Source organism: Salvia hispanica, chromosome 4 (assembly GCF_029641045.1).
Source record: "Salvia hispanica isolate PSC_SH4W2 chromosome 4, Shi_PSC_v1, whole genome shotgun sequence".
NCBI classification, from domain to species: domain Eukaryota; kingdom Viridiplantae; phylum Streptophyta; class Magnoliopsida; order Lamiales; family Lamiaceae; genus Salvia; species Salvia hispanica.
Window position 1 is genome coordinate 43,814,573 of NC_142695.1, and position 27,678 is coordinate 43,842,250.

The 27,678-nt window shown below is 35.9% G+C and overlaps 3 protein-coding genes across 3 annotated transcripts; all 3 read left to right on the forward strand.

Annotated features, from left to right (window-relative positions):
• The first annotated feature begins 14,598 nt into the window (after window positions 1–14,598).
• LOC125196745 (uncharacterized) lies at window positions 14,599–16,205 on the forward strand. The gene is made up of 3 exons (XM_048095359.2): window positions 14,599–15,148; window positions 15,493–15,636; window positions 15,792–16,205. Exons 1-3 carry the CDS (start codon window positions 14,760–14,762, stop codon window positions 16,108–16,110), a joined length of 852 nt encoding a protein of 283 aa, XP_047951316.1. The 5' UTR covers window positions 14,599–14,759; the 3' UTR covers window positions 16,111–16,205.
• A 3,854-nt stretch (window positions 16,206–20,059) lies between these two features.
• On the forward strand, window positions 20,060–22,435 carry LOC148929243 (uncharacterized). The gene has a single exon (XM_089056763.1). The coding sequence runs from the start codon at window positions 20,060–20,062 to the stop codon at window positions 22,433–22,435; it is 2,376 nt and encodes a 791-aa protein (XP_088912889.1).
• A 2,901-nt stretch (window positions 22,436–25,336) lies between these two features.
• Window positions 25,337–27,340, forward strand: LOC125195190 (uncharacterized). The gene is made up of 4 exons (XM_089056764.1): window positions 25,337–25,533; window positions 25,693–25,977; window positions 26,051–26,167; window positions 26,873–27,340. The coding sequence occupies exons 2-4, from the start codon at window positions 25,975–25,977 to the stop codon at window positions 27,338–27,340; spliced, it is 588 nt and encodes a 195-aa protein (XP_088912890.1). The 5' UTR covers window positions 25,337–25,533; window positions 25,693–25,974.
• Window positions 27,341–27,678: the final 338 nt, after the last annotated feature.

The window sequence follows — 27,678 nt, forward strand, 5'->3', positions numbered from 1 at the left end:
GCCGATCGGCTCGCCGATTTCGCGCTGGCCGACTCCAATGGTTCGGCTAGCCGATCAGCCAGCGCGACGAATCGGCTAGCCGGTCGCTAGCCGCCCATTGCGGATGCTCTAAATAAATTTGATGAGGAATGCTAAAATGACAATGCTATTTTGGGTGACACTGTACCACCAATGCATACCGTTAGATATAAGACCAGATGCATTCTTAGATTGACATGTGGCAGATTTTTATTTATAAAAAAAACTCAGAAAATAACGGTGGAGGGCAGAGATGGAAACACAATTCCATCTGTTTCTCTCCCAGCATAATTCACGTGATTTTCCTTTTCTCTCTTTCTTCAATTTTGGAACATATTCACGATAATTTGAATCAGATTTTGGCTGCGCTGATTTTAATTGTTGACGCTCACTCTCCAATTATTAATTTAATCTTCAATTCATTCAATCAATGGAGAATGAGTGTTCTGATATAGATGGAATCATTGATTTTCCAGAATGTAATAAATTCTTCAACTCATTATGTTCATCTTTAATCAGGAATTTGAACTGGAGTTTTGTGAATATGTTTTGCAATTCAACTTAATCGATTCAATATGCAATTCATCTCCCTGATTTCAAGAATTTGGTTGTGTATGTTCCCTTGATTCAATATGATCGACAATTGTTTTTGTTCCCCACTTTAATTTTCTGAATTTGCAATTGAAATGAATGTGCAATTGAAACTCATGTAGTTGAAATTCATATCCAATGACTGCATATTTCATGCTGGTATACGTTTGCTATATTGCTTGCTTTTGCGTCTGGAATTTCATGTCCCTACCATATTACCACAATAATACATGTCGTTGGTCCGTGATTATCTCAAATTGCTTGCAACCATTTGTTATAATGCTTTTTTGTAGTTCTGAAATTGCTTAGCACTGTTTTTCCTTCATGTATACTCCTTTTCTATTTTACAAATAGAAGTAGATAATAGATTGCATGACTATGTATTCCGTGATTGCTTGCTGTAATAGTCAACCATTACTTTGTATTGTTGATTGCTTACTAATATTTGCCTAGTTGCTTGTGTGTGTGCTATATTTTGCTTATTGTAACAGTCATTCCGTATTTGTGTTTTCAGTCACGATGCCCTTTTCTTTTCATAATTAAGCAATTGCTATTTATTTCTTATGCTATATAGTTGCATGTGTGCTTAATTGCCCCAACAGCCTCAAACCATTCGTTGGTCAGAAATTTAAAACTGTAGACAAAACAATTGCTTTCTACAACGCATATGCTCGGGCATCTGGTTTTGGTACACAGAATTGTCAGTCGTTTGGTATCGCCAAAATATAAGGCTATTAAGTTTAATGACAAACCACTGCGTAGGTGTAGGAACTGTGGGGAATAAGGCCCCCACGACTCTAGGAATTGCAAGAGGGTGGATGAAAAAGAATAATCAAATTGTTTGTTTACAATTGTTTTATTGCTTGCCTTTGATTCAGAAATTGCATATCAAAGTTTTTGATGTCAGATTGCTTGGTTACATTGTTTTTACTGCTTTTATATTCATTGTTTCCTTATGCAATAGTAATGCTCTTAAAATACTAATGTATCACATATTTCATGGAAATTTATACATGGTTGCTACAGAGTCGGTTATATGTTCTTTTACAATATTGTAAATCGATTTGTGATTGATTTTGAATAATATTCGCAATTGATTTTTGAAACTACAATTTCGTTTGATTAGGTTTGATGATTTGCTTGTCTGTTCGGCACCATTTGCTTAAAATAATAATTGATCATATTATGTTTCATTAATGTTCTTAATCTTAATATGATAAAGACAAAAGTAACCCTGACTTCAAAAACCAGTAATATCTACAGTAAAACATACCAAAACTCATTGAGTACCTAGATTTCGTCCAACAAATTCATAAACAAAATAAAGTTGTGGTCATTGTCAAAAAACATCATTCGGAATTCAAAACATAATTGTTACTTCATCCACCCTAATTTTCTGTCTGACTGCGAGCTTCGACAGATTGTCTTTCTCATTCCTCTTCGGTTGCCTTCGTCTTTCTCACCATTATATAATTGAGTCATGTGTTGCATTACCAAAATAAATACAAATAAAACAAAGCAAATACTCTAAAGCATATAATAACTTTAGAACAAGCAAATACTCCGTCCTTAATAAGCAACCAAAAAAATCAGTTGGCAACCAAGCAAAAAATATAAGTGAACCAAGCACACCTCACTAGAATTACACATTTGTACTGTATCTGATGCACACCAAGCAAACAATAAAACAGAACAAAGCAATTACTAAGGCTCAATCAAGTGTCATTAGGGCGCAGGATCCACACCAACGGCATCCCGTAATTCAAAAAGCACTCCATCTATTACCAACCAAGCAACAATGCAATAAAAACAAGCAATTCCTAATGTTTTTCAAAGCGTTACAAGCAAACACCGATTCATACAAATGCAATCTAGAAAGTGATTAATAATCAATCAATTAAAGAACCCAAAAGGAGCAAGCATGGAATTTAGAGTGCGTTACATGCAAAGCAACAACAGTCGGTTATGGCACTTAGTAATTATTAAGGGGGCAATATAAACAAGAAGCAATCAACATAGTCAATAAGCAAACAGAATTTTGGAGTCTAATAAGAAGGATTGACATATGCGAGCAAGCACACAAATTGAAAAACATAAGCAATTATCACTCACTAGTCAAGCAATTCATTTTAGTTTTTGATAAAAACTAAATTCAAGGCAAGCAATCTATATTATGTAGACAAGCAATTAATCAAAAGCAGTGAAGCAATTCACTACTATTTTTTGCTTAAGTGTAGTTAAAGGAATCTATAATGTTTAATCAAGCGATTCACCACAAACCGTCAATCATTTTTCCATTTATTAAGCAGTCAAATACGCATTGTGGAACAATCAACAACAAATCGTACCAAACAGATCTATACTCAATTTTCAATATTCCAAACCTATGAGGATAATAATGCATCAACCAACATATCATATCTTAACAACTATTGCTAAAACGAAACATGAGCAAATGGAAAGCCAATAGCAAAACAAACAGTATCTTCGTGGCTACATAGGAAGCACTTTCAAATGAAAAAGAAATATTGACATCTGCAAGCAAGCATGCAAATTGGATAACATAAGCAATTATCACTCACTACACAAGTAATTCAGTTTAGTTTTTAGAATTAGATTCTAGGCAATCAATTTGTATTATGTAGACAAGCAATTAATCAAACACAGTAAAGTAATTCACTACTATTTAAAGAAATCCATAAACTTTAATTGAGCAATTCACCACCGCATAAGCTTAATCAATCGTAGTGAAGCAATTCACTACTACTTTTTTTGTCTGAGTATAGATAAAGCAATCCATAATGTTTAATCAAGCAATTCACTACACTCTCGTCAAGCAATTAACGCATAAGCTGAATCAGAAAATTGCATACATAGATCAAATAATTGCATATACAAAGAAATAGCAAATTGAAAAAAATGCATACTCATCAACTACTAACGATTAGAAGGAAATAATGATTCATAAAATTGCATACACATCAATTATCCAACCATCATCAACAAACCAGAAAATTTAATACACATCAATTACCCAACAATCGACATTAAGCAATTACCCAATAGTCGGCAACAATACCAAATCAAAAAATTGCATACACAATCACTCAACCTATCGTGTCGGAGCAACAATCAAGAGCATCACAGGAGCATCTATGATGAGAGTGCAAGGTTGGACAGATTTCAGCAGCGATGCTCCTTCTTCTGCAATGCTAGGATGGAGGCGAAGAGAACTGGTGGAAAACGATTTCTTCCTAGGGTTTCTGGATTGAGAGCGCCGATTAATTACAAAATTGGGGAGAGAGAAAGGGTTTTTTGGATTGAGAGTGCCTATTAATTGCAGATTAGGGAAGAGCGGAAGAGCGAAAGGTGGTGGGAGAGAGTAATTCTCAATCAGATCCAAATTAATCGTGATTTTCAAATCTGTATCAGTTTCATTTATGGTCAAATGACAAATATACCCATACACGCAATATTCTGTTAATAGGCAAGCAATTCGTACTCTAATCCTACAAATCAATCTCATCCATCTAATTAAGAGATCGGACGGCCTATAATGGTGTTAGGTTGTCATTCTAACTATGGTGTCACCATAGTGCTCCCCTAGTTCATTTTTACCTAAACTTTAGCTATAAGACAACTTATGCTACTTTCAATCAAAGGAAAATTACTACTACTATTAATATCCAAAAACAAAGGTGAAATGATTGCCAAATTATAGGACAAAAATATTTCATTTTAGTTGGAATCAGGTATACATAGATGCAATATTACTATAATTTAAAATAATAGACACGACCATTTAGAGTTGTCGCTCTAGTTCCAAAGGGAGTGACACTGTAACTGGTCAAACGAGCTAAATCGTGGTTTCTAACTGGCATTTTTAGCAGGTTATGATGGGTTTCTTACGGCATTTTGTTGATTTCAAGCCAAAATCAATATCAGTTTTACCGGTTTTGGATATGCAACCAACAATTATCCGCATCGAGTCATGGTCCACAAATGTTGGAACTAAATTGAACTAGTAGAACCAATAGTGCTAGTTAAACCAAAAGGCGTTGATTACGATACCAAAATCAGTCCAGTTCCAAGTCAGATTAATGCACCGTGGATTTTTTTAGGTCCAAACATAGATAAAAAAAAATAACATTTGATGTGGGCCTCTAGCTAGCTCATGAAAAATAAATTTAAACATTTTCAAGTGTTTTTCATTTTTTCAAGACGTTGACCATTATAAAACATACTCCCTCCGTCCCGGCTAAGATGACACATTGCTTAGTCGGCACGGGATTTTAGGAATTATTGGTTAAAGTGTTTAATTGGAGAGAGAGAATAATGTGAATCTTCTAGATTGAAGACTTATTAATTTGCCCCGAACTTATTATTGTAAATAAACCCAACAAATAAACAAGATAAACCAAGAAATGGAACAAGAAAAATGGATAAAAGGATAGAGGATGGATTAGTGTTATGATTTAGGTGAAGAACAAGAAAGAAATCACAAAGGCACTTTCACATACATACACCTAATGGCTCCACAAACTAGCAACACAAGAACTAGCAAGCATACCTTTACAATCAACCTTAGCCCGACAAAAGATCGAATGCAACCCGAAGGAATTTGATAAGTCTTCAAAAGATGAAGAAGGTGAGCTCTCAAATATGGAGAAATTGTCTCTTACAAATATTCAAAAGCTGCTTGAAAAGAACCCTAGCAAGAGTATTTATACTAGGAGATAAAAAGAAGCAAAACAAGACAAGTCTTGATAAAAAAAGTCACATTTCGGGTAAAACACCCGACCGGGTGTTTCCCACGGCTCATTTCACCCGCCCGGGTGAAGTCTCTGGACAAAAACTGATTTCTCGGCAAAAAAACCCGACCGGGTGTTTTTGGGTTGGCAAAACACCCGCCCGCGTGTTTCTTTCTGCATTGCGCGGCTTTCTTAAAACGATCATATCTCTCTCATCCGAACTCCGTTTGGGACGTGTGAGGTACCCACGCGAAACTCTTTTGACGATAAAGACAATGATGGTCTTAGAAGAGCATTTGGACACCATCTTGATAGGTATATTGATGTTTGAAGCGGACCCCAGCTCCGGTGTGGTTCATTGGATGCCTTCGTTTGTTCTATTGGTTTGGCACTTCCCGGATTCACATCATCCTCTCCTTCTTTTTGAAAGGATTTGTCCTCAAATCCGGTTCTTATATTCGTCTTTCCGACACCTGGATTCACATCATTCCCTCCTTCTTTTGAAGGATTTGTCCTCAAATCCCAATCAAGCATACCTACAAAATCAAGTAAATCCAAATCAAGTATCATAGTTCTAGAAGATGGACTAGGCTTGCCAAAGGAATAGAGAGCTATTGAGAGGTTCCAGACTCTTTCCCTAGTTTTACGTATGTAATTTGGAGTGTATCCAACTGATCAGGAAGAGATTCCCGACCCAGCTGTGTCGTTGGTACGACAACCGGAACCTGGCTTCAAACAAGTTTCCTCAACCCACTTCTACTGATTAGTATAGTGGAGGTAAGGGTCGAATCCCACAAGGATGGACACGTTTGGATAACTGCGGTGACTTTCCTGGGTGTTTTTGGTTAGCTACCACGCTTGGGTTGAGATTTTACCTAGGCAAGAAATAAAGGTGGTACTCTACTGACTAGTGGGTGTGAAAATAACAGGCATGTGGTGGTGTTCGTGGAAATAGGGGACAAGGTGTCTCAAGGCATATGAAAAGTAGACAGTTACTAAAAGAGGAAATTTAGACTACAAGGCATATCTGGTGGCTAGGTGGCTCTCTGACAGGTCTGGACAGTACAACTGAAAAGTAGGGAACAAAAGCAAAAGTAACTTAAAAGTAAAGTGGTCCAAACTAAAGTTGATTTTGACGTTTTCTTCTTCACCAAGCATTAACAAAAATCAGATGAACACAAACACCATAACTAAACTCAGATTCATAACCTCAAACTCAAGATCCATTGATTAAAATGCTCAACTTAAAATAAACGGTGAAACTGCAATTTTACTTCTACTGACTAACATGCAAGGCGGTGATTATAATGCAAAACGAAGACTCAAGCACGAAGATTAGACTAAAACATAACTACAACTTCAGATCGACAACTCCAGATAAGAAAACACTTTGAAATTAAAAGCAACAACTAGATCTAACTTTCCTAGGCAGAATGAAGCAAACTCGAACCAAAGCGACATACGAAATAGAAACTTCATAATTTAAACGTTGGAACTTCACAAAGTACTTCAAAAGGCAACAACGATGAGTGTTTGAAACAAAACCAACGACGAAAACAGGTAAAGATTAAACTAGAAAGCAAAATAACGATTGTTTTGCCACTCCGGGCGATGATACTGCTATACTACTACGGCAACTGGCTGGAACGGTGGATCGATGACTTCTCCGGCAGACTCTTGGACGTCAAGTGACCATAGCTGTGGCGAGGAACGAGAGGTTGGACAATACTGAAGGACTGATCTTCTAGAGAGAATTCTACTAAGTGTGTTTAAGAACCGAGAACTTAGAGCTCCTGACCGAACTCTAAGGAACCAACTCCCTTCTCTCTCTCCAAGTGGCTTCTTTTATAGGGAGGCTTGCCCTTGCTTTTAGGGTAGACTTCCTTCACGTTTTGACTTTTCTGCCCTTGTTAATGATCATCCCAGCTATCCTTCTTCTCCATCTCGAGCCTTTTCTCTGGCATGCATCCTGGTCAGTATTGCACCCTTCTGGCGCCCTTTTCACTTGCGTCACCTGAATCGTCTCCTACTGACTTGGATCCCTTAATCCTACACACTTGAGCAACTGTTTTGCAGATAATACATGCATTTCACGACATACTGACCAGTAACAAAGGCTTAGAATACGACTTATCAGCTATATAGCCAAGATTACAAATCTCCATGTGGAGTATATCTAATGCATATATGGTCTTATCAATCATACCATCATTGTGATCATAAAGTAATAACGATATTGGAAAAATTCGGCCACTAGGGATTATGAGGTTATGATCAAACAATGAAGCTTGCACCAAGTAAGGAGTATAAGATCTACACCCTAACCATAATGCACGTGTAAGCTCAATATCACAAGTAATGGTATGGTTACCAAGTTTTCTCCTAACACAAATGTGCATCCCATCAAGACATTTTCCTTGATCATACTCTAACGAGTCCAAAATATAAGCACATGATATGGAGGCACAAAAGTCTAACAATTCATTCACAAGGCACCTCAAAAAAAAAACCATTTGTTGTAAGATCTTTGACAAAATAGCCATAAAACATACCAACTCCATTAAAAGGTTTGATTGTCTTGCAATAATAGAACTTATCATGCCAAGACACACATGCATAAAACACTTTGTACCTCTTGGTCCCAAATTCACCCACTCTACCAATCCACATATCTAACGTTGCCTTCATAAAAGAATTTACATTCTTAGAAGGGCTAGGGATACACAAGAAAGGATCCTTATAGCTTGTAAGACTAAACTTAGCAAATAATGATTCAAGATTATCATGCCACATATCAAACAAACCACAAGTGATACGAGTATCAACACAAATGGGCATTTGAAAACCAATCACATTCACTTGTTTCATTAAATCATTATCACAAGTTAAGGTGAGAATACTTGAACCTCGGGAAAGAGGTGATTCAACTTGACCTTGTTTCCATGAGTTCATCACCGTTAAGAAGTTACTTGGTGCATCCATGATCCGAGGTTCACATTCCAATCCTTCCAATTCCTTTCTCAAAAATTCATCCAAGAGAAAAGACAAGTAATAAGAGTTAGTGAAATAAAGGTCATTCTCATCACCAAGGGCAAAAATGATAGGGTGATTTAGAGCCCTCTCATGGGTGATCTTAGAATCTAACAAGCAACCTTTTTTTCTCACATGCTTGTGGTTTTTCTCTCTTGAAAGCGTTGATTCACACTCACCCCCACCACTCTCTCTTGGCTTTTGCGTCTCACATTTTCGTCTTTTCTCACGCTCTATTTGCTTTTGAAGCATGCTCTCATTTTCTAACTTTTGCTCTTTCTCTCGATTTTCTCTCAAGTGCTCATTCCCATTATCAACCTCATGTGGCTTTGTTTCAATGCTCAATACTTGAAGGTCTTTTAATGGCTCACACTCGTTTTCGGCTTCCACTATGCTAGACACGCCATCGTTAAAAGTTGGGCGTGCGTCTTCTTCATGTACGGCCGTGGAAGACTCTTCTTCATCATCACTGGCAACAAAATCCACCCTATGCTTGACATGATCTTTAACAATGTGGTTAACATCACCACACTTATTTTGAATCAAGCTCTTTGAAGGAGTGAAGTTGGATGACAACCACGACGAAACCTTCGTGTGATAGCTAGGATGAGATATGTCCACCTTCATTGGTGGGATGCTTCTTCGGCTTGTGTCTCCACCACCATGTCGAGGGCTTGAGCTCATCCTTGCGTTACTTGAGACTTCCTCCCCCATTAACCACTCATGCACCTTATGATGACCATGATCCTTTATCCTTTTAGAGTGAGACTCTCCATGGAACTTTGGTACTCGCTCCCTTCTACTCCCTCTATCAAGTCCATCATCATGGTACCTTGACTTGTAGCCACTATTATCATGTCTCTCTTGGTCACTAGGTGCTACGGAATGGTTATGCCTAACTCGATTTCTAAGGAGAGCTATATCCTCATGGTATGCCGTAAAGCCCCGTTGAATAGAATTCATGTTTCCCCGCACCTCGTGCATCTCCTTCATGATTGAGGAAAACATCTCTTTGAGGGTGTCGTCGGATGTGGACGCGATGTCGTCCCCATCCTCCCTTCTAGGCGAATTGTGCCTAGAATTCCTCATATATGGTGGCATTTTCGAGTACCTACAAAGAAGATAAAAAGAACTAGGGACACATCCCTTTTGTTAGTAACACAAACAACGCACACACCTAAGAATGAAGAATTTAGTGAGGAGCTCACTTCCCAACCCACAAAGTATGTCCCCAATTCCCCAAACTCACACCCAATGTCTCTCGGAAGGCTTAGAGATTTAGTGGCTAGATACTCTCCCTCACTTGCTCTCGATGATGTAATCCCAAGGTTGCACAAATAGCACAAACAAGATACACAACTAGGCAAGTGAAAACTAGTCCAAGAAGCCACAAGATTAGTGAAAGTGGGAAGCTAAGCCAATGGGACAAATTAACAAACACTTTGTGTGCACAATTTCATCCAACAACAAAAGACCCAACAATTGATGTAATTTCGGCCTACAACTTTCCGACAATCAAATTGACATACCCAAGAACACATATATCAATTTATAGCTAAAGCCCATGGATAGATCTTGAGATATCTCTTTTTTATTTGATAATTTTTTTTCTAACAATTTTCACCATTTGAGGATTTTTTTTTCTTACAAGAACAAGAACCAATGGCTCTGATACCAAATAATGTGAATCTTCTAGATTGAAGACTCATTAATTTGCCCCGGACTTATTCTTGTAAATAAACCCAACAAATAAACAAGATAAACCAAGAAATGGAACAAGAAAAATGGATAAAAGGATAGAGGATGGATTAGTGTTATGATTTAGGTGAAGAACAAGAAAGAAATCCCAAAGGCACTTTCACATACAAACACCTAATGGCTCCACAAACTAGCAACACAAGAACTAGCAAGCATACCTTTACAATCAACCTTAGCCCGGCAAAAGATCGAATGCAACCCGAAGGAATTTGATGAGTCTTCAAAAGATGAAGAAGGTGAGCTCTCAAATATGGAGAAATTGTCTCTTACAAATATTCAAAAGCTGCTTGAAAAGAACCCTAGCAAAAGTATTTATACTAGGAGATAAAAAGAAGCAAAACAAGACAAGTCTTGGTAAAAAAGTCACATTTCGGGTAAAACACCCGACCGGGTGTTTCCCACGGCTCATTTCATCCGCCCGGGTGAAGTCTCTGGACAAAAACTGATTTCTCGGCAAAAAAACCCGACCGGGTGTTTTTGGGTTGGCAAAACACCCGCCCGCGTGTTTCTTTCTGCATTGCGCGGCTTCTTAAAACGATCATATCTCTCTCATCCGAACTCCGTTTGGGACGTGTGAGGTACCCACGCGAAGCTCTTTTGACGATAAAGACAATGATGGTCTTAGAAGAGTATTTGGACATCATCTTGATAGGTATATTGATGTTTGAAGCGGACCCCAGCTCCGGTGTGGTTCATTGGATGCCTTCGTTTGTTCTATTGATTTGGCACTTCCCGGATTCACATCAGAGAAGGTGGGTGTAAGTATTAAAGTAGAGAGATAAAGAAAGATAGATATTTTAATAGGAGTGAGAAAAAGTGGTTGAGTGTATTAATTGGAGAGAGAAAGTTACCAAAAAAGGAAATGTGTCATCTTAGTTGGGACAAACTAAAAAGGAAAACGTGTCATCTTAAACGGGACGGGGGGAGTATAAGAGAATAAGCATCATATGCATATTAGTTTTAAAAAATTATTGTATTCAGCTTGTATCTGGTGTCAGGGAGATGTCATTAAAAGAATGGTCGTCTTACATGGTTACCATGAAATGCAAAGACAAAATTCGGGTACAATTGTTGAGTAGTTGTATGATGAAAGATTAATTGAGCCATAGGACGAACAACGTTTTCAAGCATATGTCTTTTGGGCAGTTGTAGAGGCTTTTCAATTATGCAAATTTGTCTTAACTATTGATGGAACTCACATCAAAAGCAGCTTAAGGGTAGTGAACTCCTTTATTTTCGGGTTTGATTCTAATAGTAAGTGTCTGACACAATTATTTCAAAAATAAGTGATAGTTAGAATTAGTTTATGAAGTCATAGTGGACTCCAATCGAAAATCTTTAGTTTCGGACATTAATCACTCTGTCGCTAGGCTTGCATTTGTCTACGATAATTAATGAAAAAGTCCAAGTATAACTAATTAAAGTCGAGTATTCTAATCTAGTTCATATAATTTTCAATTTCAATATTGCATCTCTCAATAAAATTAATGATATTTACAATGAAAGTAATTAAAGGGGTGCGGTTCGTCCAATACCGACAACCACTCTTAGATGCCAAACAATGCAGCTGATAGAAACTGACCGAGACACATGTCGGGATAATTAGAGCTTGATTTTAGTGACACACATTACTTGCACATGTTCAAAGTGTATTTGCTAATGGGAAAAAAGGATTCTTGATGACAAAGTTGGAACTTGGAAATCTTGAATTATTTGAGCTCTTTTGGACTTTGGTTGTTAGTTCCAAAAGAAGAAGATTGAGGCAGAGAGAGAGAGAGATATGTACATGTGTTTGTGATGTATAGATGTTGGGAATGACCATCATTGTTTTTGCGTGTGTTAATAGCTAATAATACTACACCAGCTTGCTCATTTTTGTAGCTTTTGTTAATGGTGATTGTTTGCTGGAAGCCAGATTGTTTGGGGCATTCATTTTACACGAAATGTTGGTCAAAGTTTCACAAACAAACTTGTTGATTTTGGTGACTTTTTCGTGTGCCAGTGCCACCCATAAATGTTGAAAATAAACTTGTGGTTGCACGTTGATGCTGTGGTCCAAATAATTTAACTTAAACAGATTGTGGTTCCTGGACTTCTCTAATTAAGGCTAAGCTTCATTTAATTCTAGATATTAGTACTACATGAGTTTCAATGCATACACAGTTACAAACATCACCGCCGTTTGACATTAATCTTTGTGAAATTCTAAACATATACTGGGGTGTTCGGTTGCCAAGATTAAATCTCATGATTAAATATGTATCATGTTTGGTTCATAAGATTATACTCTACAATTTATCCTAGATGGATAGTCTCATGATAATCAGTCATAATCTCTCCCCTCCAACTAAAATAATCTCATAACTTAATTCTAGATGAATAATCTCATAATTATTAGTTGTGACAATCGAACGTCACCTTGGTGTAACATTAACAATCGATACATGATGGAGTAGTAAATTAGTAATCTAGCACGTTGATTATTGATATATTAATATTTAATAGTACTAGCTTATTTAGGGGGGGAGCGTCTAGCATATTTAATTAAATTGTATAATGAAGAATTCAGAAGCCGGTAATGTGGACTTCTGGCACGTGCCAATTCAGAGTCAGATGACGGTGCACGTGGCATGACTAGACTTTTTTTTTTCTCCGAAAAAGAAGGCCGTGATCTTGGCTTTATTTCTCCTGCCACCCATTTTAACGGCCACATGCAATTTTATTATGAGTTAGCCACTAATAAAATTTTCAAAACGTCAAAATATTTACTCAAAGACTTGTATATGGTGGCTTCGAACTAAACATCTTAATCACTAATTAGTTAGGCATCTTCTTCCCTCGTCGATATTAGTAAATGATTGAATTAAATATAAATAAATAAATATAAAAGGAGATATCACTCTAAAAACTGAAAATTTGAAATCAGTTGTTCACGAGCAGATTTTTTTAGTTAACTATGTATACAAATACAATTTTCATAAATTAATACTAACTCAAATTGTTTTTTTTTTAATGTTTAGATTGGTTCTACTAGTTGATAATTTTTGTCAAATTTTCAAGTTTTTTTTATAGCAATTTACTTTTCAAAAACTATACTCCACAGTATATCAAATTGATTATAAAAGAAGTAACTACTGTGTTTCAATAACATGATTAATGTCGCATCGATCCGGCTGATTACAATCGTGAATCAATACTTTCGTCGGTTCACTTATCTGTCCAGTTTTAACACATTAAAGAAAAGTAAATGAGACTATGCTCAATTCATTATACAATTAGATTAGATTAGATTAATAGTAATTCAAAACTGTTTTCCGAAAATAATTGGTGGGATAATAATCGGATATGTACTGTCTAGCTAGATGTACTTAAAAATAATAGTACTGTCCAAATTAGTTAATCATGTGTGCATAATGTGATCATATCCTGTGCTTTGTGCACAATCAGCAGCTAATTTAACTTTTTACTGTATTAGATTATTTGATTATAAGATTTTTATTCGTGTATATATTGAATGAAACTATTATATAGTGTCACATTATGTTAATTACCCATGAAGGAGAAGAAACCAAAACCAATTTCTCATGATCATGTTCTCTATATTGACAATCCGCTAGATAAACACAATTAAATAAGGCCTTATCTTAATTTATTGGTTTTATTTTTTGCCATCAAATTGTGAAAGCTACTCCAAGATATACTAGAATTTATTCCTTTTCTTTTCTTCTCTTCTTTTATCATGAAGGTTTCCGCTTAGTATTCACACCCCAATGAAATTGTAGGCGATTAGTTTAAAACCAACGTATTAATGCAATCAACTATATATGATATATGCACGTGATAGAATGGAATTATATAATAATGTAACATACCAATGTAATGGATAATGCCATCTCCTTTACTTCGAGTCCCCATATGTACAATATACTATTTTCCTTGTATTAGGCCTCATTTTAAGGGTAGTCTTCAAATCATGACTAAAATCTCTAAATCGTACAGGTGACAGATTTAAAAAAAAAAACATACTCAAATAGTATAATGGCTGCAGGCCGAATGTAAAACCATATTCTATGTAAATTTTTGAAAAGTAAATTCAATTTAAAAGGTGCTCAATTTCTGATGAGCGAAAACTCCAATAACTTTAAGATTTAGTGAAGAACACAAGCAATGCAAAGTACATAAATCTAGTCATATTAATAATTAAATTGTTCTTAGATCAAGATCCTAGATATATCTATAATAGTAACATAGAAGTATTATACAAAAAACACACACTCACGAACGCGTTTCACATATAGTAGTATACTATGATTAAATTTAAATCCGAAAATGAGAAGAAAAAGATGGTTTGATGAAGCCTACAACAAAAAATAATTCAAAGCATAGAGTGGTATTTATTGAAAACATCACTTTCATGATCATGACTTATATGACCGATCTCATCTCTCTCTCTCTAAAGGGGGCACAAGAGTATGTGAAAAAGCATAAGCTAAGAATGCCTCAGATCCTGGATCACACATTAAAAGAAGCCTAATTTAATCTTTCCTCAACTTTCTCCTACAAAAAAACCCCAATTCTCTTCAACAAATCAGTGTTCAAGATCCATCTCCCATGCCTGATGCAGACAACAACGCATATCCTTACAACATGGGATCACAACAAGGGTTTCACTTTTCCTTCTTAACCGATCACAATTCTCCCACACCTTTTATGTACAACCACCCGAAGCAGCCTATTCAAAACCCTGCTGAAATCTTTGATCTGAGCTTCTTTCATGGAGGGTACAACACCCCATCAGCACCCGCTTTTGACTCATCATCTGAAGCTGCGGCTGTTTTTGGTGATAGCTCCTCTAACAATAATCTTGATCTTGGAGAGACTAGCTCCAGCGCTGCAGCAGCTCAGAATTCTTCCATGGAGGCCGGAGTTGAAGAAGCAGATTCTTGCAAAAGCAAGCAGCCGAAAGTGTGTGAAGGTGGAGATTTGAAGCCTAAAAAAGTGTACGTTTTTGTACTAATTCTTTAATTCTATGTTTTGATCTCAATAGTAGTTTTCTTGTTTCAAATACGAAAATTTTAAAAAAAAATTCGTATTTTCCTATTGCTTGAGGCTATACACCATTCATACATAGTATAAAGTTAGAAAAATAGAGATTTTGGCTTTCTTGAGGTAGTTGAGCAATATGATTTTGTGTGATTAGATTTTTAGAAATCTTAGTCGGAAACGAGAAAGAAAACCCTAATTCTCTCTCTATATATATATATGAAGAAAAAATGTAAAAGATCTAAAATTTAGCCAAAATACAATTAGATTGAGGGCTAACTTGATTACAAATATTTTTTAGCATCAAAGAGAAAAAGAAAGGGGAGAAAAAGGAAAGAGAAGCACGATTTGCTTTTGTGACTAAAAGCGAGATAGACAATCTTGAAGATGGATATAGATGGAGAAAGTATGGCCAGAAAGCTGTGAAGAATAGCCCCTTTCCAAGGTAATTCAGTTTTGAAATAAAATTATGCAGTGAGAATCTGCAACCCCTACTCATTTTTTACTTGTAGTGATTTTTTTTTTTTTGATTTGTTTCAATCTATATTTTGATTTTGAATTGGAGTTTGGACTAATAGATGTAAAATGTAATCTATATAGGAGCTACTACAAGTGCACTAGCCAAAAGTGTGGTGTGAAGAAGCTTATTGAGAGATCATATGAAGACTCATCAATGGTGATCACCACCTATTTGGGGAGACACAACCACCACAGCCCCGCCACTCTCCGGGGCAGAGCCACCACGCTGCCGGCTCCCCTTCTGCTGTCGCAGCCGCAGCTCGGATTCCATGGCTTCCCTGACAACTACTTCACTGCTATTAATCACCATCATAATTCAAATTTTCCACAGCTCGAGATCAATTCCCAATTTCTAGCTGATCAATTCAACATGGATTCATCTTTTCTTCAACAGCCCTAGATCAATGGTTGTACGTATTTTTCTTGCCTAATTAATTAAATGTGTTGCTGGATTTTAGACACTATTTCATATTTATTGAAGCAACTTTTTGTGTATATTATGTACTTGTTCTATCTGTTATCTCTATAGATAATTGGTTTAAGAAAATTTTGTGATTTCCTATACTGAATAAATTAATAGCAGAATTCTTTTTTCAAGGGAAATTAAATCACAATATATGATTTGTTATTTCCAATCGGGTACTTATACGTGTGTTTGTATGTCCCATTCGCTGTATTCGTTTCTTCAATTTAATTAATTAGCTAGGACATGAAGGTGTATAGGCTATATCTAATTTTATAAGATTACAAGTTTAGAATGAGAATGATCGAGTTTTGGAAGTATACAAATGTAAACTGGCCAAACGATTAGTATGTAAGTCAAAACTTTAATTGTGTTTTTAATTACTAAGTGGAAACCAACGGCATTCTATTCTTGTTTTATGTTAATTAAGGTATCCATTGCTGACTTCTTGTTCATTAATTTGCTTAAACCGGTTTCGTTGGTATGGACATATAGTAGACTCGATTTGTAAATTTATATTTTGTCAATTTGCTTCATCTTTTTAAAGGATTTAATGAATTAATCGACGACGATTCTTGCTGGAGTGTACGTTCTTGATTACGTTGATGAAAGCCTTTGTATTCATAGATTTGGCGACTAAGTCAAAATTTCATTATTTTACTCCATATGACAGCTCAGCTTGAATATATTTTTTTTGACAGCTTAGCTTGAATATAACATCTCATAAGTTGTAACGTGTTTGAATCGTATATTTAAACAATCCAAAATAGTATGAGTTGCCACCGACCTTTTCCAAAAAATTGTGTTTGCGGCTATGTCCCTCATGTCATGTCTACGTGAACTAGTCACGAAAATAAAGTAGTTCAATTCTTGATTTCATTCTACAAAGGAATCACACATGCTAAACATTAAAAGCATAATAAGGAGTATTAGACCTTTGTGGGGCTACTTAATTTGTTGAGACTTGAGTGGAGTATATCATCAAGTTCAAAATTTATTCGACACTCAGAGATTGAGCTCATGTTCGTGTCATATTGGATTTTTGGTATCTATGATACTCTTTTCGTCCCATAAATATAAATACTTGAAATGGTACGAATTTTAATTTATAGTCAGTAAATAAGAGAGATAAGGAGGAAAATAAAATATTGGAATATTACTAATAGAGAATGAGATCTACCTAGAAAAATAAGTTTTCTAAAAATAGAATTGACTATGTTAAAAGGACGGATAAAAGTGGGTTATTTTTATGGGAATGCACTAAAACATGTTTATCCTTAAAAGATTTCCTCCAAAAGTAAACTATTCACATGCAACAACTATTTTTGGTTCTTCAAGCTATAAGTCACAAGCATATTTAACTATTAAGTTCAGTTATTTCAAAAACATTTCTTAGCCCTTAGTTTAATTTTCTAAAATTCTTTTTCCCAATTTTAAAATCCTAACTCTCATTTGATCATCCGAAGAAAATCCGAATTATAGATTATAGAATATGCAATCAAAAAGCAAAAGGTCTATAACTCTATTTTAGGGATAATTTTAGCTAACTAGTAATGAACAATTACACTATGTGATGATATATTGATTTTGACACATTAATTGTAACTCTAAAATGATATCAAATCCTTATTCATGTACTCCAATATTCTGGCTAGGCCCGACAATTATATGGAAAAGGCGCAAAAGAGTAATTGAGTTTAAAATTATTGTGATATATAACCATGAAAGATATAGTTCTTCTTTCTTTAGATTGGTTTAATTATATATGGTTGCAAGAATTTAGATTAACCTAGGTGAATGATTGATTGCACTATAATATGAACTGATGAGTAATGTAGCGTGCTTCCTTTTTTGTACGAGGAGCTTGATATTCTTGACCTTTATATACTTGATATTTTGTGTGGGCATCAATATAATTTAATGTTGCACATATATATTCTGGCATTTAAATTGTCTCAATCAAATCAGTCAATTACAACATCGTTTCCACTAAGGGCTGCGTTTGGGTAAAATGTTTGGAACAATAACTCATCAGAAATCCGCTAAAATCGATCCCACAAAAAATTAATTCAAAATAAAGTGATAAGAACAACAAAAAAAGAAGACTGAAAGTGCGCATGCTAGATGTTTCAATTCAAATCAATCCAATATTGACCATTGATTTTTTATTTTTTTTTGGTTGGGTTCTCTTTATTTAAAGACAATAATTCGAGGCGAATTAATATCAACTAGAATATGTCCAGTAACACAACTCAATATTCTGTAGCGCGTGATATTTTGTTTGGAAGAGGTTTGAACACAAAATAAATGTATTTACATAAATAATTTGATCGGTTGATCAGAACGGAAAAGGCTGTTGAAACAAATTAAAGGATAATTGACATACATTCACGATCAATACAGGGAGAGAATAATTGAAGAGTTTAGGCTTGAGAAAGATAAATTTTATTTTTTGAGAGTCTCTATTTAATTTATAGAGTTCACATCATAATTAGAAGCTCTTAGAATAGTTAAATTCTAATTACGATAGGAAAGGAAATTTACTTACGAAAGATACACTAAAAAAAAAGCGGCGGTTTGCTACCAATTTTTTGCTAGCACACCATAATGCTCGCAAATCTGCTAGTAGACACCGAGCAAAGACTAAAAAAACGACCCGTTTCTGGAGTTGGTACAAAATTAGGGGTTTTGCGAGCACAAATATAATGTTCGAAAATTTGCTGGCAAAAAGTGCTAGCAAAATGGTGCAAAAATACATGTGCTCGCAAATCAGCTAGTAGGAATAAGTGCTAGCAAATTAGCAAGCAGAAATAGGTGCTAGCAAATACTTTATTTCTTATCCAAATGTACCTCCTTATCCAGATCTGCCTTCTTCATTTCTAGATCCCAGACGCCCCCCTAAACCTTTATCCATAATCTTGAATTTGCTTCTTTGATTTACATTATTGGTGACATAAAAGTTGGGAGTTCAGAAATATGAGGAAGCAAGCTCATCAAATTTTGATATTTTTCAATTATTGAAGTTGGGAGTAGAGAAATGTGGGGAAGCAAGCTCATCCAATTTTGATATTTTTCAATTATTGAAAGGTAAAACTTTGATTAACATTCTTCTAAAGTTGTGGGCTAAACTATTATACTTGATTTGTTAGATATTCTTCTAAAGTTGTGGGCTAAATTATTATACATGATTTGTTAGCTATTCTTCTAAATTTGTGGGCTAAATAAGCCAAAATATTATCATACTTGATTTTTTAGCTTTTCTTCTAAATGTGCGAGCTAAATTATTACATACTTGATTTGTTAGATGTTCTTCTAAATCGTGGGCTAAATAATTCACATTATTATTATTATACTTGATTTGTTAGATGTTTTCTAAATTTGTGGGCTTAATAATTCAAAATATTAGTGTACTTTATTTGATCTATATATTATGATACCTCATTTGTTAGTTATTCTTATTTGTGGGATAAATAATTCAAAGTATTATTACACTTGATTTGATTTATATTGTTTCTTGCCTAAGATTTCTGCGATTTGGAGGTGTTTCCGCAGCCCGTGGTCGACCCAACTTGACATCTTCCAATTATTAAAAGGTAAATTTTTTATTCAGCAAATATTCTTTTAAATTTGTGGGCTAAATAATTCAAATTATTATACTTTATTTGATTTATATTGTTTGTGTATGATAAATAGTAAAATGAATCAAATTTCGGGAAGAGAGTGGATGTATGAGAGAAAATTTTCCACCGCAGAATTGAATCTTGATTTTATTGATGGTTTTGATAAGTTTATAAATTTTGTTGTGCAACATCCCTCTAGAATGGATGGTTCGAAAATTAGGTGTCCATGTGCACGATGTGATAATAAAAACTTTCTTCGTACGGACATGGTGAAGGAGCATCTTGTGAAAAGGGGGTTTACTAAAAATTATTATGATTGGAGATTTCACTATGATGTTGAAGCGTCGTCCAGCTCAAGACAAATAGAATCCATGCATTGTGATCCACCATTGAATCCGTACCAGCACATGGTGCACGATGCGTGGGGACAGTCAGGTGCTCACGAGCATTGGCAGTATGTTCCGCCTACATACATGCCAGAGCCCCCATTCAATGAGTCGCAACATTTCTATAATTTGTTAGAAGCGTCTAAGTGTGATTTGTGGGAGGGGTGTGATTATTCTGAGCTGTCAACAAATGCTCGAATAATGACTATGAAGTCTGAACATCGAATGTCTCAGCGAGCTGTTGACGAATTGTGTCAGTTTATGGAGGAGCGTTTGCCAAAGCCAAATCATATGCCTAACAGTTTCTACCAGTGCAAGAAACAAATGCAGACTTTAGATATGCCCCATCTGAAGATACATTGTTGCAAGAAAGGGTGCATGATCTATTGGAGAGAAGACGAGAATAGGACCGAATGCAAAGTTTGTGGTCAGGCTAGATTCAAGGATAATGGCAGGAGTCCATTCAAGAAGATGTATTATTTTCCTCTGGGCCCAAGATTAAGACGATTGTATGCGTCTGAAGTTACAGCTCAATCCATGCGATGGCACGCAGAGCACGCCCAGACTCCGGGAGAGATGCGTCATCCAGCTGATTCTATAGCTTGGAAAACTTTCGATAAGACACATCCCTTATTTGCTTCTGAATCAAGAAATGTCAGGTTGGCACTTAGCACAGATGGATTTCAGCCATTCGGCCAAAGTGGTTCACAATACTCATTATGGCCGGTAATTTTAACTCCATACAATTTGCCGCCGTGGATGTGCATGAAAGATCCATACATGTTTCTCACTGTGATCGTGCCAGGTCCGAAGAGTCCGAAACAGAAAATTGATGTATTTCTACAACCATTGATTGCAGAGCTCAATGATTTATGGGCTGAAGGAATTCCAGCATACGATATATCAAGAAAACAAAACTTCCAGTTGCGTGCAGCACTGATGTGGACTATCAGCGACTTCCCCGCGTATTCAATGTTATCAGGATGGAGTACATCTGGGCACCGTGCATGTCCGTATTGTATGGAGGACTCACAAGCTTTTTCCTTGAAACATGGACGGAAAAATACTTGGTTTGATTGTCACAGGAGGTTTCTCAATAGAAATCATCGGTTCCGCAGAGACAAAAAGAATTTCATAAAGAATAGAACCGAACATTCCGGGCCTCCTTCGATCTTAAACGGAGAAGAGATACTTAATAACTTGGAACAGTTTGAGTACAAGAGAGTTTTTGATGAAGGTGCAGAAATAGCAAACTCCGAGTTGAGCAAAATTTTTGGATGGAATAAACGAAGCATATTTTGGGATCTTCCGTATTGGAAGACAAATGTGATTCGTCACAATCTGGACGTCATGCACATAGAAAAAAATATTTTTGACAATATCTTCAATACCATCATGAATGTGGAAGGCAAGACGAAAGATAATGCTAATGCAAGAAGAGATTTGGAAGAACTTGGTATACGGCCTGAACTTTGGCCATGTGACGGGAAATATCACAAGGCTAATTTCACACTTGATACAGAAAATATGAAATTATTGCTCAAGTGGCTCAACATTTTGAAATTCCCGGATGGCTATGTTTCTAACTTGTCAAGATGCATTGATATGAAGAAACACAAGTTGTACGGTATGAAAAGCCACGACTGTCATGTGTTTATGCAACGATTGCTACCAATTGGACTTCGTGAGTTACTTCCACACAATGTATGGGAGCCTCTGACAGAGTTGAGCAATTTCTTTAGAGATCTTACTGCTACAGTGCTACGGGAGGCTGATATGACAAAGTACAGTGAGTCGATTGTGGTTACCTTGTGCAAGCTTGAGATGATATTTCCTCCGTCTTTCTTTGACTCCATGGAGCATCTTCCAGTCCACTTAGCATATGAGGCATTGATCGCAAGACCAGTGCAATTTCGATGGATGTATCCATTTGAACGGTACATGCGCAGGTTGAAGTTAAATGTAAAGAACAAGGCTGCTGTGGAAGCATCAATATGTAATGCGTATTTGACTGAGGAATCATCTCACTTTTGCACTCATTACTTTGAGTCACATGTTCGTTGCCGAGGTAGAGATGTTCCTCGTAATGACGACGGAGGGGGAACTACTCACCCAACATATATGCTTCATATTTTCACATTTGATACCAGATGTGTTGGGAAGGGACGTGCACGATTCTTGTCAGAAGTCGAGTACAAAGCGGCACACACTTACATATTGTTGAATACTCAAGAAGCAAAGGAATATGAGCAGTAAGTTTGATTTCCTTAAATTCGTTTATTGAACTAAATAGATGCTACTTATTTAATAATTTTTTTTATTGAAACAACATGTTTGTCGAGCAAGTGCGCGAATGCTTTCCAGGAATAACATTGCCGGAGATAGAGCAACAATTAGAAAGTCATTATGCATCATGGTTTAATGCATATGTAAGTTTTCTATATATTTTTATTTTGTATATTTTTAATTGTCGGGAATATGTAACTTATTCACAAAGTGGTTGATATACAGGGTCAAAATAACCTACCTCACGATAGTCATTTATACTATTTGTCGCAAGGACCATTGACCGGGGTCACGAGTTATAATGCTTGTATTGTCAATGGATATAAATTCCACACAGACTCTTATGGAAAGAGTAAATCCACAATCAACAGTGGGGTTTGCATCAGAGGGTCGAATTACAACTATGACGAGGATGACTTTTATGGCATTTTGAAAGAAGTTGTGGAGGTCAAATATCGTGCAAGACCAATAAAGAAAGTTGTTTTGTTCAACTGTGTATGGTATAATCCAGCTCCACCTCCACGTGGTGGTACAATTGTTCATCCGAAGTACAAAATTACAGAAGTAAATATTCAGAAGGAGTACCCGAAATATGATCCCTTCGTCTTAGCTAAACAAGCATCTCAAGTTTATTTTGTACCTTTTCCGAGCAAGAAAAAAGACAAGGCGAACTGGCGAGCAGTGTTCAAGGTTCGAGCAAAGAAATTCGATTCTAGTTACATCACCATGAAAGGGGCAGAAGAAGATATAGCTTTCCAAGAAGATGAAGTGGAAGTTCACGACATATCTGATGATGTACAATTCATAAACCCACCACATCGTGACCCTAGCGGCGCAATGATTCCAATTTTTAGAGAGATTGTAGATGAGGATGAGGATGAGGATGAGGATGAGTATGAGGATGAGGATGAGGAAGAGGAAGATGAAGAGGAAGAGGAAGAGGTAGAGGAAGATGAAGAGGAAGATGGCGATGAAGATGGCGATGAAGATGAAGATGACTAGTTCTTGGGCATTGATGCTATCTCAAAATGTAAGTACTATCTTATTTTTATTGTTTCGTCCAATTATTGAAATTTCGCAAAATCTGAAAATATAGTTGTTATCATTTTTAAAATATTTTATTTAAAAAATGATAACTATAGTTAATTAATGTTAATCAAATGATAAAATGTAAAATATAGACTTATTGGGAGAAGTAATTGTGAAGTCCAATTGTATTCCAAATGAATTAGAGTTTGCCGTGCAATGGTATATAGACTTATTATTTCTCACCGATTCCAATGGTATTGGAAATGAAAAGATCTGTTCCAATGGTATTGGAAATGAGTTAGACTTAAATGAATTAGACTTAGTATACATAATTCTCTCGATCGGTATTCTCCTCCCCCAATTCTCACTGCCTCCGTCTAATTCTCACTGGTTCTCTGCAGTTTTCTAGCAGATTTTCCTCTTCGGGACAAGCAGGGAATGCTTTGAAGCCCGAAGCTGCTAACGGTGCGCCTGCTTTGAATTAGGTTTCGGCTTAGATTTAACCGATTTGAATCCCAAGCTTTCCTCTCACTGACTTAGTTTTCCTCTCAATTGAGACTGAGGTGCATATCTTCATTCAACTTTAGCAATTGGTTATATCATTGATTGAATATGCTAATTGGTTAGAGATTTAGAGCTGCAGTGTTCTCCACTCAATTTTAGCAATGGCTTTTGATTGTTTGATTTTGATTATGAAATGAATATTTTAAGCAATGTCATCAGATTCAGGTGATTACTTGTATATAATGTAGATTATAGCGTTGATTGAATTGGTAATAAGAGTTTTGCAGATTATGAAATGAGAGTTTTGCAGATTATGAAATGAGAGTTTTGCAGATTCGTTTTTGCCCTAATTCGATTAAAAATTATGAACAGATGTAGAACACATTCTGCCATCTTCCATGTGTTTGTTAAAATGTTCAAACAGATCTTCTATTATTAGGATTCAATAATGGCCAAACTTAATTAGAGTGTTTGTTAGCAGAATGTTATCTATAGAGCTTAATCAAACAATTTCTGGACAAATGCACTTATCTATAGATCATCATTATTTTAGCATTGGAGTATAATTGAAAAGAAATACTCATTTCTATGGTACAATAGAAGCATTAGCATTAGCATTAGCATTAGCATTAGAATTGTGAATCTCCCTTTTGTGAATGTTACAAATTCCAAGAAACGTGATGATGATAATGAACCAAGTGCTAGGTATTTCTTCATCATACTTTGCTTACTTCATAGAAATGGATTTAGACTCTGTTCTGTTCATCATATTTGTTAGAATGTTTATTGTGTGTCTGGTTTTGGCAGTTGATCTTCTCAAATATCTGTGTAAGTTTGTGTTCATTTTTAGAATTAGTCAGGCAGCCTATTTATGTTATTGATTAATGATAATAATCACCATTTCTCTCTGTTGTTGGATTACTTGGTTCTTCCTTTATGTTAGACTGAGCATTACACATGGATAGATCAGCTATGAATATGTGTGGTGTTTTGTTATACTTATTATCATAATTTATTATAGTTATCAATCATATGCAGTCTTTTGTGGGCTTGGACACCTATTTTGTTGTATACTATATGTATTCTTCTTGATTACCATATACTGAAAGTAAAGCATTACTTATTTCAGTTAGAAAAATGCGAGGAGGATTCACAAGACGAGGACGCAGTTTGGCTGTTCTTGATGATGATGAAGAAAATGCTCTTGAGGAAGAAATTCGTGTCGAAGAGGAAGAAGGGGAGGAAGGAGAGGAAAATGGTACAGTGAGGCGAAATGGTACAGTGAGGGACCATCCTACACATGATCAAGATGGTCGTATATTCATTCATCTAAGAAATGATGGATTGTAAGTGGATAGATAATTATTTTTATAAATTTTAAAGTTCATAACTATATATTCATATGCAGATTGCAACCTTCCAAAGCCGTGGCGAACATATTGCACAGTGCTTTTCAGAATATAGTACACCCAACTGCATTCTCACAAGCAACTCTTGACGAAGCATACATTGAATCCTATTGGGAAGAATTTAAGGTAATTGTATAAACTATAATCCATTAGAGTAAAGAATGGTCAATGTTTTACTTGATATTCTAATTGTAGCTTAGAATTTCTTGATGTAACTAAATTCTTTAATATTTTATTTAATATTTTGTTCTAACTTTGTTTCTTTTCTTTTATATTATTTTGCAGGTCCATGCAAATATTGAGAACTACAATCAAGATCTTGCCAAAAGTGCTTTTCGTAAGAGATGTAAGCGTAAGTATGGCAATCATATCTACAGACTGAAAAATAGGAAAACAAAGCCTGCTTACTTAACAAATGCGTTGTGGGAAGATTACACTAAAGCGTGGAAGACGGCTGAGTCTATCAAGGTTTCCGAGAGATGTTCGAAAAACCGTAAACAAGGTTATGAGAAAGCCCTCGGCACACATTGTAACGGATCTGTTCCATTTGACGTGACTGTGGAAAAGATGGTAGACATTGCATTTTCTAGTTTAACTTGTTCATTTTTTAATTATTGTTAATCATTTTGAATATTGTTTGCAGATTAAAGAGAATAAAGGGAAGATGCCTAAATTTGTAGAACTTTATGTAAGGGTTCACACGCTAAGGGGCAAAGATTCATCGGGGGAGTTGTGTTCGCAGCGCGCCATAGAAAAAATGGTAATTTCAAATTAATTTGCTTACAAATTTGAAGGTTTGTTACAACTCTGATTCTTGATTAGTAGTGATTTAATATGTAATTGATATTAGTAGTGATTTAATCAAAATGGAGCAGTGGAAGTTCTATATATGGAGAGGCAGTAGCCAGTAGGATTTAGGGGGAAGGGGGGGGGAGATTTGATTGATTATCCAAATAAGGTATTGATGTAGGCAGATTAAGTGCATGCTTCCATAGACACTCAGAATTTCATGCTTTTGGTAGAATCTTTTTACTGATAATCCAAATAATGTATTGCCAGTATTTTTACACTTAGATTGAGTTGTTTGAGTTGTTTGTGTTTTTTCTCACTTGTTTGTTGAGAGGGGCTTGAGTCTTCAATCGAGTACCTGACCTTCTTTCAAATTGTGTCCCCTTGCAATGTCCATATCACTTATAGTGGAGCTAGGACTTGCTAATTTGTACACAGAAAGCCACAATGGGTTTAGAAATTAGAAGTCTGAAGCTTCTCCCTAGAACTTAGCCTTGGAGATACAATGTTTGGAGATTGAGTCTTATTAAACTACAGTGGACTTACTGTTATCTTTCCATTTGCATTTGATGCTCACTGTTCTTTAGTTACTGCATTGGTTTCTTCTTTAGTTACTGTTATCTTTTAGTTACTGCATTGGTTCTGATGCTTATTGTCTTATTATACATGTTTATAGGAGCAAGTTAAGGCAAGAGCCGATGAATTACGAGCTGCAGGGGAAGTAGATCCAGATTTTGATCGCATTTTCCTTGACCTTTTTGTGAAGAAGATGAAGAGAAACCAAATTCCCGGAGCTGGACAGGCAACGAGCATTTATTTCCCTAATGTTGCTAGCAGATCATCCACTGGAGGCTCAGGTATTAACACGGAAGAGTTACAAGCAATGCGAGAGCAAATTACAACTGAGATGCGCGTGGAGCTGGAGCAGCAGAATGCGGCATCCCGCGCAGAGCAGGAGCAGCGACATGCCGAGCTGGAGATGCAAAATGCTGCATTGCGCGCGGAGCTGGAGAGTCAAGGTGCAGCGCGTGACGCTGCTTTAGCGCGGCAAAAAATGGAGTTACGCGCGGAATTTGAGAAAAAAAATGAGAGGATATTAGAACACTTGTTGAATCTTACTGAAAAGGTTAACCGAATGAGTTAAAAACTAAAAAGTGTAAAACAATCTTATTGCTTTTATGTAAGTTTTGAATTTTGCTCTTTCTTAATTGTCATTTCATTATAAATGTTTTGAATTTTGTTCTTTTTTAATTGTTATTTCGTTAGAATTTTTATTTAATAAATTATCCAAATAAGAATTAGTAAAAGAACAGTCAGCACATTGAAGGTGCTAGAAAATTTACGAGCAAAATGGAGGTGCTAAAAAAATTGCGAGCAAATTGGAGTTGCTAGGAATATTGCGAGCACATACATAGTTTGGTCGACATCGTCGATTAGCGAGCAAAAAGGTGGTCGCAAAAGAATTTCTGCTCACAAAAACTG

Coding starts and splice junctions, on each gene's coding strand:
- LOC125196745 (XM_048095359.2), top strand. CDS start 14,760: ATGCCTGATGCAGACAACAACGCATATCCTTACAACATGGGATCACAA. Junction 15,149..15,492: donor GATTTGAAGCCTAAAAAAGT/GTACGTTTTTGT, acceptor AATATTTTTTAG/CATCAAAGAGAAAAAGAAAG. Junction 15,637..15,791: donor AAGAATAGCCCCTTTCCAAG/GTAATTCAGTTT, acceptor TAATCTATATAG/GAGCTACTACAAGTGCACTA.
- LOC148929243 (XM_089056763.1), top strand. CDS start 20,060: ATGGTGAAGGAGCATCTTGTGAAAAGGGGGTTTACTAAAAATTATTAT.
- LOC125195190 (XM_089056764.1), top strand. Junction 26,168..26,872: donor AGCGCGCCATAGAAAAAATG/GTAATTTCAAAT, acceptor ACATGTTTATAG/GAGCAAGTTAAGGCAAGAGC.